The 20,041-nt window shown below is 41.4% G+C and overlaps 1 protein-coding gene across 2 annotated transcripts; it reads right to left on the reverse strand.

Annotated features, from left to right (window-relative positions):
• Positions 1 to 225: 225 nt before the first annotated feature.
• On the reverse strand, positions 226 to 11,740 carry plekha2 (pleckstrin homology domain containing A2). Of its 2 annotated transcripts, XM_042101288.1 has the most exons (12): positions 11,556 to 11,739; positions 10,832 to 10,981; positions 10,211 to 10,267; positions 10,067 to 10,115; positions 9,879 to 9,976; positions 7,706 to 7,837; positions 3,787 to 3,912; positions 3,595 to 3,663; positions 3,408 to 3,478; positions 3,050 to 3,113; positions 2,004 to 2,081; positions 226 to 1,461 (listed from the first exon to the last, which is right to left on the reverse strand). In XM_042101288.1, the coding sequence occupies exons 2-12, from the start codon at positions 10,970 to 10,972 to the stop codon at positions 1,129 to 1,131; spliced, it is 1,218 nt and encodes a 405-aa protein (XP_041957222.1). In that variant the 5' UTR covers positions 10,973 to 10,981; positions 11,556 to 11,739; the 3' UTR covers positions 226 to 1,128. The 2 variants fall into 2 exon arrangements, with proteins under 2 accessions (XP_041957222.1, XP_041957224.1); XM_042101290.1 differs by lacking the exon at positions 7,706 to 7,837 and having other exon boundaries at positions 11,556 to 11,740.
• Positions 11,741 to 20,041: the final 8,301 nt, after the last annotated feature.

The raw sequence follows: 20,041 nt of genomic DNA on the forward strand, positions 1-20,041 counted from the left end.
GCTCAGAGATGAGTAGCTTTTGCTTCCCTGCTGCCCTTTCACTGAGATTTCAATCTGGGGACTGATAGACATGATAGAATTGCAGTAACATTCTTTAATATGTCAACATTGTATTAATGTTGACATCGTTTTGGACATGCTTTCCCCCGAAATGAGATACTCTATTTGGAAATACAGGATTCCTCCATGAGAGGGCAGCATTGTGTATTCACTGAAAGCCAAGAGTGCAAATAGGCATTTATTTAATTTACACTTTTTTCCATCGTACCACAGAGTGCAAGCTACAATTATTAGGTACAATTTAAGCATTCTTTCATATTCAAACAATTCTCTCGGCCATGTAGGACATTTTTAAAATCAAACATATGATGCAATATAAAATTATTTCTAAAATCAGTCAACCGCCTTTGTTTTACTGTATTTAATCGCCACCTAGAGAAATAACTCAAACTGACAATTACTGACTAAAAAGACATCAAATATAACAGTTTTGTAACGACAATCTAAGTCAAGCAGCTATAACAAAAAAAACTACACAAACAACAAATAACAAAACCAACTCAAACACCAAAACATATGATACAGACATGTAGGTTAATTATGATTGTCAATAAAAGCTCCTTCACATTCTCTTATCCATGTACCTGACCAAAATATGAAATACAAAATATGGTTAATATTAAACCATTTACAATGACTTATTCTCACATTATTGAGGAGAGTGGTCATGTGTACCTTCATAATACTATAAGGCTATATGTCTTTTTCCTCACCTGGGTTGTGTTACATAGAATGTCCTGCATTACTAAAAACATTTCTGTAACTATTCCATCACATTTTGCATAATGCATACATGATGTGTAAAACTTGTGCCTTAAACTATGCATGCATGCTTTTGTATCATTGTGTTAGTACCCATGTGTAAACAGAGGTGAGTGGGTGAACCACTGGACCATCTGAGATGCCTGAACTTGACAACCAATCTCCTAACTTTAAGGAGAGAGAATAAGCCAGAGAGCAAATACTGATTCATTAATTTAGGCATTAGCAAACACTACATTTCTGGGGTGAGTGAGTCGATATTTAAAATCTGCTGTATGGGAGAAATACAAAGCGTCAGGGGTGGAGCTAGACATCAGTGGTACGGGCACCAGTGTCCATGTGGAAAGGAAAGTCCCTCTTGGACGATGGCTGTGGCTGGGAGCAGTGGCGTTGCCGGGGCTGGGCCTCTGAGGGCTGGGTGAGGAGAGACGGCAGAGACACGAAAGGGCTGTCTTTCTCATTCTCTCGCTCTTTTCCTGACTCCTCCTTTTCCTTGCTCAGCCCCGGACATGCTGGCACAGGCGTCCAAGGCTGCCACGATGAAGTGACAGAGCACGACTTGACCAGAGATGGTTTACTCTTTCCTGCAATGGGAGGTGCCTGACTACAGCGGATACTAGGACGCGGAAAAAAGGGTTCCTGAGGGGGGAGGGAGGGGGGGGGGGGGGGGAGTGACGGGAGAAGTAACTCATTGTGCACAGTTGTCAATTCGGTCCAATTTTACTATAAACTGTACCTCAATTAACATGTATGATGTATGATCTCATCTAATCTGAATGAACATGGGGGCTCATGAACATGCTCCCAGAGTGTAGTGCTGTAGCTGCCTTGGCTACTAGCTGTTGGCTGTAGCAACTTGAGCTAGGTAAAAACAAACATAATTCCCCTTTAAGTTTTTTTACTGGAACCGAAAGCCAGGGTTTCCCTCACCTCAGGGTTAAAAAAACTCAGATTTTTAACAAAACGCACTACCTGGGAAAAGCCCCCCAATGTCATCTGATAATCCTTCTCCACACAAACAAAATTGAAAATTGAATTTAGTCAGGAGGTTGTTAAGTAAAAATACAGTCATCTGGATTAGGAAACCCCAGCAATTACCAGTTTCATTTCACTGAGTGCCTACTCATCATTTTGTAAAGCATTAAAAGAATCCCCATTCACACACAAACATGCCTTCTTACCTTAACTGGACCTCTGAAGTCTTGAATTTTCACTCCAATATCTTTGATCCATCCATGCATGTCTTCAGGAGTATTTGTCTATAGACATGAACAGACACCAAGAGAGAGAAAGAGAGAGAGGTTTACTATGGCTGATATTAAAGATTATCATTCTAGCTTGTTTATGACATTGTATGATTTGTATTTTGTAGGGTGGGTTGAGGGGTGTTCATTTGTGTTTCAGAATTTGCTGGTCTATAAAAGGTTAGCAGTGACAGCATGCTTGAAGAGCATTGAAGCATGCACACACACTTGATGAAACTTTTTAACAGTGTAAACAAAAATGTCAAGACAATTGCACATTTAATGTACTTAGCAGATATTCCAGCCAAGAGTACTATTTGATCTCCCTTCCATTTTAATTGTATTGATGTGTAAGTGCATGAGCAATTGTTGATCTATATAAATGCATCTATATAAATGAGAAAATGGCAAGCTCCTGGATTTTCCCTCACAATGAAGATGAATTCATCAATTGAATTCCCTGTTATTTTGATGCTGAAGATTTCATGAGTAGAGACACATATCTCATTTCTTGCACAACAATCTGTGTTGGGATTATGAAAAGCTGACAAGGGCCAATCTTTTTTTATTGTTGTTGGTATGTTGTTATTGTTGCAAAGGTTTGCTGTAAATACATTTCTGCATTTTTCCAACTGCAATTTCTGATGATCGCAGGCATTGGTACTACCGTTTACCATAATCAGTTTTGATTTTGTCATCCCCTCTCATCACTGATTGGCCTGACATTTTCTTTGTCTGAAGAAAACGTTAGTGATCCAGACTAGTATCTCCCTGAAAGGAGATCTAGGTGAGCGTGGCCAGACTATCTTAGCAGACTTCCTTAGCTGCACTGTGACATGACCGTGCTGACTGACTGCTGCACTGGGACTCAGCACATACATGCTAAATGGCTCCATGACGTGCAAATGTGCAGCTTCTGGACTCACATTTGTCTACTGTCTGTGATCTATTTATTCAGTCAACGGGCTGGGTAGCTAACAGACCTGAATGTAAAAGGTCCTTGCTGTGGTGATGATCTCAAAGAGGTTGTCCCGCATGAGAAGTTCCCTGCCATTGCAAAACACCAGGAAGAAAAACAAAATTAGACCAGATGTTCAGATCAGTTGGCAGAACTTTGTGACCTCATGGTTGAATGAGTGATTGTGTGTCTGTCTATGGTACATGTTATATGTGACTGTAACTGCAGTCATGGTTGTACTTGTGCATGTTGTATGTATCTATGTATATCTATGTCTGCCTATGCAAGGTGCTTGTTGACTGATAACCGGAACCATCAATATTCATGTTATTAAAAAAGAAAATATTGTCAAGAGTACTTGTGACACATTTAGCATTTCTTACCCGGATTTCACAAGACATTCATGAACCTTTGTTATATCCATTAAGCGGATACTTCGCAGGGGTTCTTTATCCTTTGAAAAAAAAGACACACAGTCAGAAAGGGCAAGAAATAAAGTGTATTTTACTGTTTATATTAAAATATGGTATGCATTAAGACTGACCCATCTGTGTCTCATAAGAACCTCACCGTTTCATGTTTAAAGTAGCTCACAGCTTGATCATCTAGTATGAAGAATCTTCTTTTCCAGCTCTTCCTCTGTAATAGTGAAGATGAACATGTTAATCCACACAATGGACTAATACAACATTTTTCTTATGAGCATTAGATTAGATTTTCATACCAAACCAAACTGTTATACAAAAACACACATAAACATACCACATTGCCTTGTTTGACACAGTAGCCACATCTCATAATGTTGGGGCGGGAATTCGGCAATCTCCTCAGACCCACATAAGTACCTTCACCCCCCAATCGATCACTGCTCCCATCATCACTTTCATTCTACAACACACACATGCACACAAGCATGCATACAGAGGCAAATCCATACAAAACATTTCAACTTGAAAAACATATGAGCATTAACAAAACCTCTTATACAAATCAACTGATGCAAAATATTCATATTTGCTAGTGTTGTCAGTTAAACGCGTTATTAACGGCGTTAACCCTATTTTAACGGCGTCAATTTTTTTATCGCGAGATTAACGTTCTTTTTGGTGTAACAAACTTTGTAGTTTTTTCACATGCTGTTGCAACAACTAGTAACGTTAGAACAACTACAACACCACACCGGATCTAGCTAGACCGGAAACTAAACAATATGCACTGACAAATGGAATGGAACTTTGTATGTGCTGCACGTAGGCCTACACGCCCCCTTTTAGGGGAAAGATGACTGATATAATGGAAACCTATGCTGCATAAAAGTGGGGAGCGAAAGGGGCTTATAGTGTACTTACTAAATCTTGAAACAAACGTGAATAAAAGGCACAAAATAAGGTTGGTGTAAGAGTTATCTGTGTGTTTATGGGAATGTGACCATGTTCCTATGTTTTGCTCTTAGTTTACTAACAGGAGTGTCACGAATGTATTGATAGGCACAGTCAAACTGCCCGTGGCTGACTATAATTAAGTTCAGCAAGCTTAACTTTACATGTCAGAACATCAACTAAACATAAGTCACACATTTATTCTATCACTTGTAATATGAACGTAGCCTTCATATTACATAATTTCATAGTACTTAAACGGCACCGACAATCGAAAAATCCAGTGGAAACTAGATGGCAGAAGTGTGTAGGCCAATCTGCCCACCAGCTTTTTCTACTTTGTCACCTACAGAGTTTGACAGGTACGATCTTTCAAAACGCCATGTTATTTCCCATAGACATTTGACGACCGAAGGTTGGATGGATACGGAAGTTAGGAGGCGGGACTTATTCTGGAGAGGTCTATGGGAAAGACAGCTAGTAATCACACGTTGACGTTACATCTAGTTATTAATTCACAGGACATTCAATCATTTTACTAACACGGCAGTTATGAAGAATTATGTTTATGTAACTTACTCATGTCGAAACTATGTACATTACTAACCTAATTCGTTTGCAATACCCCATGTATTGTACAAATTTTGCATGTAGCTACACTTACCATAATATCCCATGCAAAACGGTTAGCTTGCTAGCTAGCTAACTGTGGAACTTCAGTAAAAAAAATAAAAAAAAGTTTAAACGGCACCGACAATCAAAAAATCCAGTGGAAACTAGATGGCAGAAGTGTGTAGGCCAATCTGCCCACCAGCTTTTTCTACTTCGCTACCTACAGTGTTTTACCGGTATGATATTTCGAAACGCCAGGAAGTTGGATGGATACGGAAGTTACGGAGGCGGGACTTATTCTGGAGAGGTCTATTGGAATCAATGATATAATGTTAATGTTTTCCGCTAAAATGGGGCGTGATGCAGATTAAATGTATCTTTATGATGAAGCGCGTTAGTAGGCTACGTAAAGGCATGTTGCACACACTTGGTTGGGCTTACGAGCCGGCCAAAGAGTAGCAGGCGGACGCAGTTGTGTGCCGCCAAAGATTTTTTCACCGTCACTTGTTCTGTTATCAACATTCCTCTTTGGCTGAGCTATTTGCGATGCACTCTGCTTTCGACATTCATTTACATTAGTTTCCATTCTTTTCAATACAACTCCGCACACCAGCATCGCACTTTGCCGCCGTGTAAATCACGATTCAGTTATATTTGGTCGACGCTGCTCCATAAAATCCATTGTTCATCCAGTGTTTAAAAACTTCGGCGTTGATGTGTGTGGCAAGTGACAGTGCACCATAGACTGTAGGCCTATAAAATGGCAATGCACTCATGTTGATAAATGATAAAATATGTGATTAATCGTGATTAACTATAGGAATTCAGCGATTAATCGTGATTAAAAATTTTAATCATTTGACAGCACTAATATTTGCATATGGCAATTCAATGTTCTACAGCTAAATATACTGCTTTGACGGTTTCATTATTTCTCTTCTGTACATTACAGTGTTGCAACCACAGAACTTTGGAGTTTTTCTGATATTTGCTGTGGCATATAATTTCTTTTTACGATACATATTGATATGCTGCTACCAAAAATATAGATATTTTCACGGAAATATTCAATTACACATTTCATACTCTAAATGGACTTATCCACCAATTTAACTTCCAAGAGTCCCTACTCCATGCATATAAGCATCACAATGTGTTTAGAAACACTGTAATATGCATTTGAAAAATAAATATGTTAAAAAGGTATAGAGGCATATTTTTTGTCCATTTAAAAAATTTAGACTTAGATTTTTAAGAGGCTCTGAGCTAAAATTCTATTCACTGCATTTCACAATTGTGATGTATCGTAGATGAATGTTTTGCAATGTATTGAGTATTGCAGAATCCCTGAATCGTGATATTATTGTTATCACAGGCAAAGTATTATTATTTCCCTATATATGACACTCATGCATGGCCCATTTTGGAAACCATGTGTTTCTAACATTTGTCTGGGCCTATGTTAAAAAATCTCAACAACCTAAAGTGACTGTAATCAGTTTTGGTGTTAAGGTGTAATTCTTTCCTCTTTCATAGGTAAATAATCTTAAAATATAGTTCAAGGCAGTCCAATAAATCAACTAATAACCAGGGAATGCGCCACAATGACAAATTAATTCATGAAATGTGTATCAAACATCTAATAATGACAATGAATAAAAAAGCAGCATATGAGAAACACACCCTTCACATACATGATTGATGCCACACTCAGTACGTTTACATGCACAGTTACATTGGACAGAGATGGTTTTGTACATGGCTTTGTACATTTTTTATGTGCTGCACACTTCTTTTTACAAATGAGATCCACCATAGTCCTTGTGGGAAAATGGGGTCTTGCTCTGGCAGTCGCCCTGATGTCGTTTATTGTTACCGGCAAAGGTACCGCTCTGTTTACATTGTTGTCTTCTACCTCTAGGTCAAAGCCCAGTGTGGGAATTGTGGAGCATGCATAGACTTCATAGACCAATTTGAGTCCTATTGAGCATATACATGAAGGAGTTATTCGACTTTCAATCACATTATCTGGGTTTATTATACAGCTCTTCACAATGCTAGTAGAATGCTCCAATGACTTGAGTGGGATTTCCCAACGTTCTACAGTCAAATGTACCATTTGTACACTGTAGCCACTGAAACATATAATGACCGCTGTCAATGGCAACAGGTTTCGTGCTTCTAAATCATGTCTTTCATATCACTCCACAAGTAGGCTAGTCCGGTCACTCAAAAGTGAAAGCAGACGGTTGATCAGCTGTGTTCTAAAGAATGTTTGATTCAAGTTCAGCATGTGTTGCAAACTATTTGTTTACCAGCAAAAAGTCACGACGAAACGGTAACAAATAAATGTAAAGAGACATATCATGTGGAGTTTAAGCGGGATAATGTATAGAACGTTGGTCATCATCGGAAAAATAAGTCCCTTCACGACAAAGCCAGACCGGTTTGCCCTGTCGGGACTTATTTTCCCGATAATGACCGGCGTTCTATACATTATCCCTGACGTGTTACACCAACCATCAAAGAAAGACTAACATGTACAGTATACATGCATTCTAAAAGTCTGTTTTTAGTCAGACTAACACAATATTTTTTTTTTCTAGTGTCAGGTAAACGTACTGACTGACTGACACACACACACACACACAACTTTCCTCTCCCCTTCCTAACCCCCAGATATTTCACACCTGTGTAATTGGAGTGTGTACCACCACCCCTCCAACTATCTCAGCTTTGTAGGCCTGTGGTGCTGCAGACTGGCCCTTGCCTGCTACTTTGGTGGTATCTGAACTCTGGGATGCTTTAAGTACCTTAGGAACCTGAGAAGAACATTCCATTCATATTATTCACATCGTGCCATTAGCAATCATATTTGATCAAGGTGTTTTATAGAGCCCAATGGCTGGTACACAGCAAGCAAACAGGTGAAGAAGGCAGAGGAAAAACTGTCTTTAACAGGAACTAAGAAACTGAGAAAAAAACAGCATACATGGAAGGGATCCCTCTACTTGAGTACAGCCCAATGCAGAAGGAGAAAAGGGGGATGGCATTAGTTGAGGAATATAAATATTAGTTCACATGCAGCTCACATTCAGGCATACATACAGCTTGAGGACATGGCAGAGCCAGCAGAGAAAATATGGGCCATACAGCATAGTGGGGCTTACTGTACTCAACACATTATAATTATGTCAATGATGCCACTCAACAGTGTAGTGTGTGTAGAAGTCTGTTCAATGTAAGTAGAAAGTAGATATGCTCAGTAGAAAATAGATATTTACCGGTAGTTAGAAATGTATAGCAGTAAGCATAGAACAAGGGATAAGACAAGTGGATAGATTATGACAGCAACTTGCAGTGGAGACAGATGGATGGCTGACACCTGGTGGCACTGACATCTAGATAACAAATAATTAACCACATACAGTATTGAACATTACTCAATAATAGGGCAGCAACTAATTATTATTTTTAGTTGAGTAGTTGATTATTTTCTTGATTTAGTTTTTCATTATTATATGTGCCCTCTTATTTACTTACTTTTTTGTTTACTTGAATGTTATGTTTGTCTGTGGACTTAAAATTGGTAAAATATGTCTTGTCTTCACCGTGGGATAGTGAGAAACGTAATTTCGATCTCTTTGTATGTCTGGAACATGTGAAGAAATTGACAATAAAGCTGACTTTGACTTTGACTTTAATCAATTAGTTGTTTGATCGATAAAATGACAGAAAATGGTGAGAAAATATTGATCAGTGTTTGTTTACCAAAGCCCAAGATTATGCCCTAAAATGCCTTGCTTTGTCAATACTCGAATGATATTTAGTACACCGTCACAGAGTAAGTAAAGCAGAAAATATTCAAATTTAGGAAGCTGCAGTAAGAGAATTGTGGTATTTTCCTATAAAAAATACTACATAAACTGATTAAAAGGTGAACTATGCAGGTTTTTAGCTTAATTTACCTAAACTGAACATTAAAATGGTTATATATGGTTGAAATGGTTATATATGGTTATACTGAGTCATTGGAATGGTTATATGACTTTTTCCAGGTTGAATGGTGGCCGTCTTGCTTCCCCCTAGCGTCCGTGAGTGGAAAAAACAGCCTTGCCTCAGAGTCAGAAAGTCTCACGATGTAACAAATTGCTTTACGGCTCTACACACATACACGCCAGGCACCGGCTAGAACAAGGTAGAGATGGAGTTTCCCAGACATTCGTCATGGCAGAGCCAGAGAAAAGAAGCAGAAAGTGAGTAAATCATTGTCGGAGGAACAGGGAAAGAGGAAACGGCAGACTGACCGAGCGAGGAGTGTCGTAAAATATATACTCTGAAGCTGTAGGGGGAGCTCTGTAGAGAAAGCTACAAGCAAGCGAGACAACAGCGAAGAAATTGCCAAAACTGCATAGGGTCCCTTTAAATGTAAAATTGGTAAGTGATTAATTTAATTGAGCCCTACTCAACATCTTGTCTACTGCAATGGCAGTGAGGCCATTAATTTCAATTCAATTTCAATTTAATTTCACTTATAGAGCCCCAAAACATTACATGTCTCATGGTGCTTTACAGACTGTTAAACATGATGTCAAGAGGATCATACACTGGTTGTAACACTGAGATGCCCAGTCACAGGAATACCCGACATACCATACATGTCCTGTATTGTAGCGTTGCATTAAACATACGCATCTAAACACCTGAACTTCAGTAAAAACAGTAAGAATCTTGCACCCACACCATATGTTACTAAAAACAAGAAGTTCGTTGAATCAATTCCCTAGGTGAAGAAAGGGAGGAAGTGAGACACAGAAGGCAGTATGTAGTGTTTGTCTGTGTTTGTGTTACTTTCTTACTCACTGTGATTTTGGTGGCCTTATTGAGGGCAATAACCCATTCCTTCAGATCAACGGCATCATTTGCTTGTAAAAAGTAACGCCTGGACAGTGCGTTGATTACTACACAAGATACAGGTACAGGTGATAATGAAAGCGAGAGTAAAATGTTGTAGCATAGAAGTATAAACACCTGTGCAATAGGGTACTCACCAAAGCAGAACTCAGCTTTAGGTTTCTGTTTGGCTGCTGCTTCACTGACCTAAAACCAGAAACATTAGTGATTAGTGATGCAGAAAGCAGAATGCATTACTGTAGATAGGCTGCATCTATCAATTACTATGAAAGAATCATTACCTTGGAGATATAGCTCAGTCTTACACTCCCCACACATTCTGCTCCCTTGGGTAAGTTCTGCAATCAGCAGATCCAAAAGCAGTTGCAGATAAGTTCCTGACTATTAAGCAATAGGCCTGGGAATTTGTTTCCATCGAGTAATGTATGGATTGCCTGCATCTCTCTGTTTACCATTAGAGTGCATAAAAAACCCATACAGAAAAATAGCATATCCACATACAGCTTGAACATATTCCAGTATAATCACATCTATGTTAAATAAATATACCAGGTTATATCAGTATATGTCTATGTATTTATCAATACATTTCAAAATATGAGTAAATATTCAATATTGGCCACTTTATTATATTCTCTGCATATAATTAAATATATTCAGCATGGACTTTCATGCAAGACATCGATTTTTGGGTTCCACATGCTTACATTCTTGTACTATAGATTCAATAAATATATTGTAGCCATCTATTCGAATATAAGTTAGATGCAGCATATATGTGAATATATTTTTCCTTGTTTTTTTATATGGGAAGGGACACGAGTTTCATTCATCAACATCTTATGTATCTAAATATCTGAGATCTTGGCAGAATTGCAAGATTGTAATGTGATTAACGTTACCTGCGGATTGTCCATGTACCAGTAGAGGAAGTTGCTGCTTGTATCCAATATGAAGTATCGGCGGTAGAATTTGTCACTATTTTCATTTTCTTCTATATCTAGAAAACCACAGATACGATTCTGCCTGTCCAAATACGGCATCTCCCAGAGCTGCCAAAAACAGTGTCTGTTATCTTTCTTTTGCAAATTGAACTATAACCCACCTGTGACTGTTAATGTACTTAACCAGTCAACAGTTGTCCGGTGAGATAGGCTGTCTAATTCAGAAAACAATCTATACAATGTCCAGGCCTAGCCTATAGCCTAGGCTTGGTACGAGCTTCAAATAACCACAGATAGCCCAATAAATCTGATCAAGGTCGTCAATTTTCTGTTACGCACCTGTAGACTTTTCAGACATCAATCACATGTCTTTCGTGGCCTCAACTAAAAGCAAAAAAAGGATAGGATAGGCCTACTTTGCTACTGTGGGGAACAAAAGATAATGACTTGACATATTATAGGCTAAAACAGCAACCACGATAGCTACGCCATCCTAAAAAAAATGTGCCCTTCGCTAACTTCGCATCACGTTCAACCATGAAAACGGTGTAATAGACTAGGTCCACTTGACAAGTTAGGCTAGCCTCCTCTACTTCATAGCACAGACCGCTCGACCTGCCACACCTCAAGCAATGGATGTCGGGGGCAGACCTCAGCTGTAGAGCGCACTTAGGCTACTTACCGGTTGATATCGATATCACTTTAATTCACACGCTCAAAACGTTCGACCCCATATTTTCCGACGTTGTTTGTAATTTCGTTTACATGTCTGCACCGCGCAGCACTGTAGGCTTACGTAAAGTTTTTGAGTTTAGCCAGCAGATGTACTGCCTTTTCCGGGTTTGTTGTGTATTTAAAGCGAAACGCAGAGCCGGATGAGCGACAGCCTTTTTTTTCGCAAAAGGGGAAGTGTACATGAAAGCGCTAACTTCAAAAAAAAAAAAAAAAAAAAAAACACTAGCCTACCTCGGGGCGGAGAGAAATTCTGCGCTTTAAAATGATAGGCCTAGCCTATAGGACATCCAACAACAGCATCAAGCAGGAATTCCTAGTGCATAAGCCAGTGTCACCCATAGGCTAGGGGAGTTCACAATATTTTCTGAAATCTGTAGCTATCTTTAGACTTTCAATTGAAAATTAGGCCTGATTGAATTTCATGATAATTTTCACTTAGACTGCGCAGTATTTGCACGATGGCTGAGCATCAAACTTGGCACATGCACATTCTCTCCTCAAAATTAATCACGCTTGTCAATTTGTCTCCATCTTCTACTCTTGCAACTTTTGTGTATGTAAATATGTAAATGAGTGTGTGCTTGTGTGTCTGTTTGCCTTTGTGTATGTGTGCTTCTGTGTGTGTGTGTGTGTGTTTGTTTATGTGTGTGTGCAGGGGCGCCGCCAGGGTTGTATTCCATAGTACGCACCTTGGCCCAGGACGCTAATCCCCCCCCCCAAAAAAAGAACGGGTGCATGGCTACCCTACACATAGAGGTGTTTCAAGATTTTTACATTTCTGGGATGAGGGAGATTTCACCCCCGTGAATTTTTTTTTAATTCTGGCTGCTAAACACACAATTTTAACGCAATTTGGGTGGGACAGAAATACATTTACAGAGCAAGCAGCTCTGGCCATATCGGCTCTGGCTCACGTGACGTGAACAGTCGCTTTAAATGCATTATCGCTTCACTACCCAACACGCGAACAAGGGAAAGAAAAGAAAAGAAGAAACCAATGAGTCTAGGTCGCGATTTGCGATAGGCCTAGGCCTAAAGAAAAGACGGCTATGGTCACCTAACAATAAGGATTTCTTACACTGCTGTTTGGTTGTCTCAAAGACAACCATGAGATGATCCATACTCTAGCATCAACTGAATCTTATCAATCTTGAAACCCGAACTACGATGTTCCAAACAGAGTGACTAGGATGCAATTAATGCCTAATCTCACTGCCCTCAGCATAACGGCTAAGAACAGTGCGCCTTTTACTGTTAAACACCTGAATGTAACGTTGTGTTTTTAAGCGCCAGAACTGCTTATCATGTCGTGACAAAGTTTACACCAATCATTTTCTTCTATAGTATCCTTATGTTGAGATGTCTATTCTCTTTGCCCTAAACATAGGCTATCATTTGTGCGCGAAGCATGTTTCAATTAAGACATTACTACACAAGCTATTTTTATTGTTGTAATATTGAATGATTTTCATGAATAAAGCGTTGAAAAATTGTAGGCACAGTGCGTACAGGATTACATCTGGCGGCGCCACTGTGTGTGTGCGTGTGTGTGTGTTTATAGGTCTGTGTGTGTTTGCGTGTGCGCAGAGGCGATTCTAGAGTCTGTGGGGGCCCCAAGCAAAAATTCCAAGGGGGCCCTACCGACAAGTTTTATAACCATTATGTTATATCACCATTAGGTTTTTATGTTAAATAATAAAAATACAAAAAACGTATTATAAAAATTCTTATATTTTGTAATGTAGGCCCTATCTCACAAAATATAATTTTGAGTGCATGGTGTGACTTATAATGATTCTCTTTTGATTATCTAATGATTATCTTTTTACTGCATTGCCATGAAAAAAGTAGAAGCAAAAAAAGGGGTTTCTTTGTTGAACAAATTGGGATGCAATGTGAGCCTTGAATTGGATGCCATGCAGGAATTTGCTAGGATTTCAAAACCGGATTATGAACATGCTTTGCCACAAAAACAGACAACAATTCGTAAAAGTGGGGTAAGTCCAGTTATATGAAATTATTATTTTGCTGTCACTTTGTCTGTTTTATAACCCAGAAGGATGTACTTGATACGATAGCTCTGTGTCTCCTCTTTCATCTGATATGCTTGCCATATCTATGCGATCACGGGTTTGCGAGTAATTCAAAAGAGAGTAATGGGTGAGCAGGTGAACGCAGAGAAGTATAGAAATATGATGCAATTTGATTTAATTTCATGATTTTCATTTATTTTCATACTTGATCGTACAGACAAGTGCGCAGTCTCGTTGGAAAGCCCCACTTCTGCTCTGTCACGCAATAAAAGTTTATCTCGCTGCAATGAACAGTTCCGGAGCAATGTAACAAAGAAGAAAGGGTCTATTTTTGACGCACTTTGCGTCAATCGGGTTCTAACAAATTAACGCGTATGCTTGGTCCTTACTGCATCGCGATTAACATGTTATGGCTGACAGCCCTAATACAAACATAACGTTAACCATCTCCTTGCTTAACTAGTTGTAACTGCCGCTAGCTAGCTGAAGTTTACTGTTGTATAGATGTAGCAAACCATGTTCAATCTTTCTGCCAATTAAAATTAGCCTACTATAACTTCATTGAGTAGGCTAAATGCCAAAATCCGATGTTGATTCGTCATCACTGCACCCTCGATTGACGTTTACCACAGTTGCCTAAATATGTGCGGATTCTTTGAACTTTTTTGAACACAGATCCGCTGTTCATAAGACCATAGCATAGGGCCTATATATGCACGTACTGTTTGTACAACAGGGCAGGAGCACGCAAAATACATCATTCAATCTCTATGGACGAAATTCTCGCTTGACCCACAGGCAAATGCGCTGAGACCAGGTCGGGGGCCCCCTAGCGGCTCGGGGCTCCAAGCAGTTGCTTGGTTTGCCTGTTGACAAGGTGCGCCTCTGCGTGTGCGTGTGCGTGTGTGTGTGTGTGTGTGTGTGTGTGTGTGTGTGCGTGCGTGCGTGTATGTGTAGGCCTACATGTGTTTATGTGTGTGTGCGCATGTGAGTGTGTGCATGCTTGTAAGTCATACTGTACCTGTAAACCCTCCTGTTTTTCCGAGTTTCTCACCTTTTTTAACTTTTTTCTCGCTGTCTTCCCGTTTTAATATTTTCCCCTAAAATCTCCCGCTTTCATAACCACGCGTCGCTCACCTGGCTGCTGAACTTCAAAGAACCAGAGGGCCAGCTGGCTCGCTGGCTGGAGGCGCTCCAGGACTACGACATGGAGATTCGACACCGGGCGGGTCGCCTTCACGGCAACGCGGACACCCTGGAGGGAGGAGAGGAGCCTGGCCGCGGCTCAACCGGAGCCCGCTCGCTACAGGCTGCATCACCGCTGGCAGAGAGAGAGAGAGTCGCTGTTTTCAATGCTCACCAGCATCGCGCCAACGAGAGGGTCAACGCTCGCCAACAGCACGCCAGTGAGGGGGCCAACGCTCGCCAGCAGCACGCCAGCGAGAGACTCAACGCTCGCCAGCGCCGTGCCATCAAGAGAGCCACCGCTCGCCAGCTTCACGCCAGCAAGAGAGTCAACGCTCGCCAGCAGCACCCTGAGGTCGCCTCGCCGCCTTCCGCTACCAGCTACAGTGATCGAGAGACCGGAGACAACGCACCGCAGCCCAATGCCACAACGCAGCACTGCAGAGCGGCAGCTGGGGCCACGGACGCGCAGTCGCCGGTGGACGTGATGTCAAGGGACCTCACGAATAAGTGCAGAATTAATGGAGGTCTATGGAGCTGTACCCCTCAAATCCACTTTTCTCGGGATATAATTTTTTGCCCAGAAATTTGAATGTTACATGCAAAAGAGGGGACAGAGAAAATACACACCGCTGAGTATTATATTTTTTGAGTCACTTATTTGTTCTAAAAAGCCTTTCAAATACGTCAATGACGTCACTCATTAGCAGACAGCTAGTGTGTTGTGGGCAACAACGACCCAACCTGTAAGAAATCGAAAGGACGTAAGTACTCGTTCATTCAACTTTTGACCTATAATCCATAGTGAGCTTGCAGAAACCACAATCAAATCTTCGATTTTTCAACAACAACCAGGTGAAAAAGACAAATTTTGCCATCTAGCTCAATAGACCCCCATTGTTTTTGCACTTATTCGTGATCGCCCCTAGCGGAACTGCAACAGATTGCAGGTACAATGGAGTTAATTAGGGAGTGATCCGGCTCTCCGTAAACGGGCTCTGGTTGCCACAGGTCGCCAGAGCCCGTCTCGCGTTCAACGGATTCATTTGCATAAAGATGTACTTCGCCCAGTTTTTTGACGCTCGACATATTTTCAAATGGAATGCGACATGACAAAATGAAGTGAAGTGCTTGCACTTCACCACTCTAGTCCTATGGGTGACGTCAAGCGACTTTAAAGCGCACGCAAAACATTCCGGGAAGGCAGCGCTGCATTTGAAATAATGTTGCGAGTCAAAAAGCTGGCCGATGCCCATCTTTATGCAAATGAATCCGTTGAACGCGAGGCGACTATCCAATGAAAGCAGGAGGTTGTAGGTCCTTTGTTCTACCACAACAGTGCCTGTGAAACTTTGGTTCCGCTTACAAGACAAATAATGTTTTAACGATCTCTTCCACGACCACCTAGTAGTCCATAAAACAAACAAAACTAGAATTTGGATGAATATATTGACTGTTGGTGTTTCTGGTGAGGATTTGAGATTGCATTGAGTAGTTTAAATAAAACAAGATTTCGAAATGGCTTGCATAGTTTGTTTAGGCTATTACTGTGTTGTATACTGCCTGTACATGCCTAAAATTGTGGTCAATTTGTGAAAAAACACTTAAGATACGTTAAAACGAACTGAAAATGAGCTGCTAACTGACATTTTAAACTAGACGCCCACACACGACTGAATTAGGGGAGGCAGCGCGACCCCATGCGAATGTCGTGTCGTGGAAATGGATCGGTACTGTAACGGTTCGAATCCAGCTCGAGACTTCAGCTCGCCATCTCCGTTTATGACGCTGTCGCCCGGTCAGCGCGCGCATTCCCGATCGCAGGCCGGTTACGCGAACTCTGAGCCAGCCCGCCCCGTGTGCGATTTATTTGTAACTGTTTGTTTTCTGTTTTTTGTGCTTTTTACTGACATCATTCATATTAATCATTGATATAAATGACAATAGTCAGAGAAATAAAGTCCATTTTATGTAAAGGAAAATGGCGGACCTTGTCCTGCCTTGACCTGCACGCAATAACCACCACTGTACGGGACTCTAATGTATGCACAGCACGACGTTAAGCATCACCTGAGCCTTACGGCTCCCACACACAGCTGCGTGCATCGCGTTGCTGGAGACGCATCCCATTCACTTTAAATGGGCTCACGTGATCCGTTGCCGAACTGAATTGTGGGTCCGTCGTGTCGCGTTTCTCCCGCTGCTCACGTTGAGGAGTTCAGCTGTTGCTGCACCGACAGACGGCACCGGCCAATCAAGCCAATCTACGGACGGCACCAACCAATCACATTATGGTTTTACTTCAAGTCATTTGCATAGCTACCGTCGGGAACACCCACTGGAATGCGTTGACGGAACGCAGCTGTGTGTGGGAGCCGTAACCTCCTGGGACCATCATCTGCACGTTCGGGATCACCCCCTCATTCAACACAAGTAGCAGAAGGTATAGGCCTAACACAGTTACACTAACTGAGGAATCCATGATTTGAAGGATACTAGATTAGTAAGGCCCCACTTCTCTCTTAAAACAGCCTCAACTGTGATCACAAAGCACTATTCTGAAGACTTGAACATGAAAATCCCAAATAATCATCATTTGCAGCAATTAGTGTCAAAAAATAAATTACATAACAAGTAAACACTGCTTGTTTCCCTTAAAGCGTGGAAAACAGCAGAAACCCCATCAGAAGCTTTGTGACTGTTCATGGAGGAACTGAATAGAGGAGGAGACCACCTGCCACCTCTACTGCTGTCACTTGATGCAGGAGATAATGATGAGGAGCGGGATGGCACACTCATTTCTTTTTACAAACAACAGCGTGACAATTGCCAATGGGCTGCCCATTTTAATTGCTGCATCTTAGGTATTAGTTGACACATTACTTATTCGTGAGGAGTTTGAATTTGGAAATAGTTTGGAGTAGAAAAATAATTAGTACAGAAGATGACTTAAAATGAATTCCAGGGGATGATGCAGTTGGTGTTGGGGTGTTGAGGAACACACTGTCAGCAGCCATCTCGAAATTAAGAAATGGATTTAAGAACATGGGTTTGTACATTAAATTTGATACATGCAATTTAAACATAACCTGATGTATAACCAGATGTGACAGATGTGGATGGTATTGTAAACCAATTTCCTTGCTTGAACACTTGATTTTTTTTTTGTCAAATTGCCTCCTATTGCCTGATACATTTCAGTTAAGCATAATGATGTTATTCTACTTGTTTGCTTATCAACAAATGTTTAGGAAATGCAGGTGTAACTACAGTCTTTGAAGGGCAAAAAGACTATCTAGTTCCGAACTTGTGTGCAGCAGTGTTGGAGTGTGACCTGTTTGTGATGGCCGGAAGAATGGTTGGTCACTCCGCCATTCATGACGGTCCTACTCTATCAGGACTTAGTGTAGCTGTTGTAGATGCCCTTATACGTGGCACAAAGGAAATGGTCACCTCAAATAATAATAGATGGTTATATGTAATGTCCTAAAAGTACGTCGGTCAGACCAATACATTTTCCTAGCTGTAAGTGCCAAGATCATCATTTAGGTTATGTCCACAAACTGGTTTGTGCACTAATGATACTTTTGTTTAAGTTGCTGATATGAAGGATGAATGGACTGAAGAGGAGTCTGCCTGGGTGACCAAACTTTGTGTTGATATTTCCCAGAGCCAACGAAGGATACCAACAGGCTTCTTTTGTTCCAGCAGCTGCTCTCTCATGCTGTAAGTGTGTTTTTGTTTATGTTGGAGCATGTGCTTCCATTTCACAGATTAGTACAGAAATAACAAAAAAGTACTTTTCTCTGTGCTGGCCTTGCCCAGTTTGACAGCGTTGGCCAAGCTTTGGGATTGATACAGTCTGATTTCTCGCTTATCAAAGTCAAAGTCAAAGTCTGCTTTACTGTCAATTTCTTCACATGTCAAGACATACAAAGAGATCGAAATTACGTTTCCCACTATCCCACGGTGGAGACAAGACATTTTACCAATTAGGTCCACAGACAAAAACATAACATTCAATTAAAACAATATAAAAAAGTAAATAAGAAGGCACATACAGTGAAGAAATAAGAGCAGCAAAAAAATGGGTTGAAATTGTGCAATTGTTCCAGCTGAGTTCACTATGCGCTGCAGGGCTTTCCTGTTGTATTCAGTGCAGCTTCCGCCCCACACAGCGATACAGCTGGAGAGGATGCTCTCAATGGTGCCTCGGTAGAATATGGTCATGATGGCTGGTGGAGCACTTGCTCGCCTGAGTTTCCGCAGGAAGTACAGGCGGCGCTGAGCTTTCTTCGCCAGTGATGCAGTGTTGGTGGTCCAGGAGAGGTCTTCACTGATGTGCACCCCCAGGAATTTGGTGCTGCTCACTCTCTCCACCACAGCACCGTCGATGGTCAGTGGCAGGTGTTGGGTGTGACCTCTCCGGAAGTCAACAACAATCGCCTTGGTCTTGCTGACGTTCAGCAGGAGGTTGTTGTCTCTGCACCACGTGGTCAGAAGGTCGACCTCCATCCTGTATTGAGTCTCGTCGCCCTTGGTGATGAGACCCACCAGAGTTGTGTCGTCAGCAAATTTCACAATGTGGTTGTTGCTGTAGGTTGCAGTGCAGTCATGCGTCAGCAGGGTGAAGAGCAGCGGACTGAGCACGCAGCCTTGGGGGTCCCCCGTGCTCAGTGTGATGCTGCTTGAGATATTGTTGCCAACATGTACTACTTGAGGCCTCTGACAGAGGAAGTCCAGTAGCCAGTTGCAGAGGTAGGTAGTGAGTCCCAGTTTGTCAAGTTTGCAGATGAGTTGTTGTGGTATTATGGTGTTGAATGCAGAACTGAAGTCTATAAACAGCAATCTCACATATGAGTCTCTTTTTTCCAGGTGGGTGAGGGCTGGGTGAAGGGCAGAGCAGATTGCATCCTCTGTGGACCGTTTGGCTCGGTATGCAAACTGGAAGGGGTCCAGGGTGGGGGGGAGAATGGATTTGATGTGTGACATGACAAGCCACTCAAAACACTTCATGATGGGTGTCAGTGCCACGGGGCGGTAGTCATTGAAGCAGGATGGAGCAGTTTTCTTCGGCACAGGTATGATGGTGGCAGCTTTGAAACATGATGGGACGATGGCTTGCTTCAGGGAAGTGTTAAAGATGTCTGTGAAGACATCCTTAAGCTCCTCAGCGCAGTCCTTCAGCGCACGACCTGGGATGTTGTCTGGGCTT

Source organism: Alosa sapidissima, chromosome 8 (genome assembly GCF_018492685.1).
Source record: "Alosa sapidissima isolate fAloSap1 chromosome 8, fAloSap1.pri, whole genome shotgun sequence".
Classification (NCBI taxonomy): Eukaryota; Metazoa; Chordata; class Actinopteri; order Clupeiformes; family Clupeidae; genus Alosa; species Alosa sapidissima.

What these genes read in the sequence shown, in the direction of transcription:
- plekha2 (XM_042101288.1), bottom strand. Translation starts at nt 10,972, where the DNA reads ATGCCGTATTTGGACAGGCAGAATCGTATCTGTGGTTTTCTAGATATA. An exon ending in GTGTCAAACAAGGCAATGTG is followed by an intron (nt 3,664 to 3,786) that starts GTATGTTTATGT and finishes TCACTATTACAG; the next exon opens with AGGAAGAGCTGGAAAAGAAG. An exon ending in CAAGGACCTTTTACATTCAG is followed by an intron (nt 2,082 to 3,049) that starts GTCTGTTAGCTA and finishes TCATGTCTATAG; the next exon opens with ACAAATACTCCTGAAGACAT.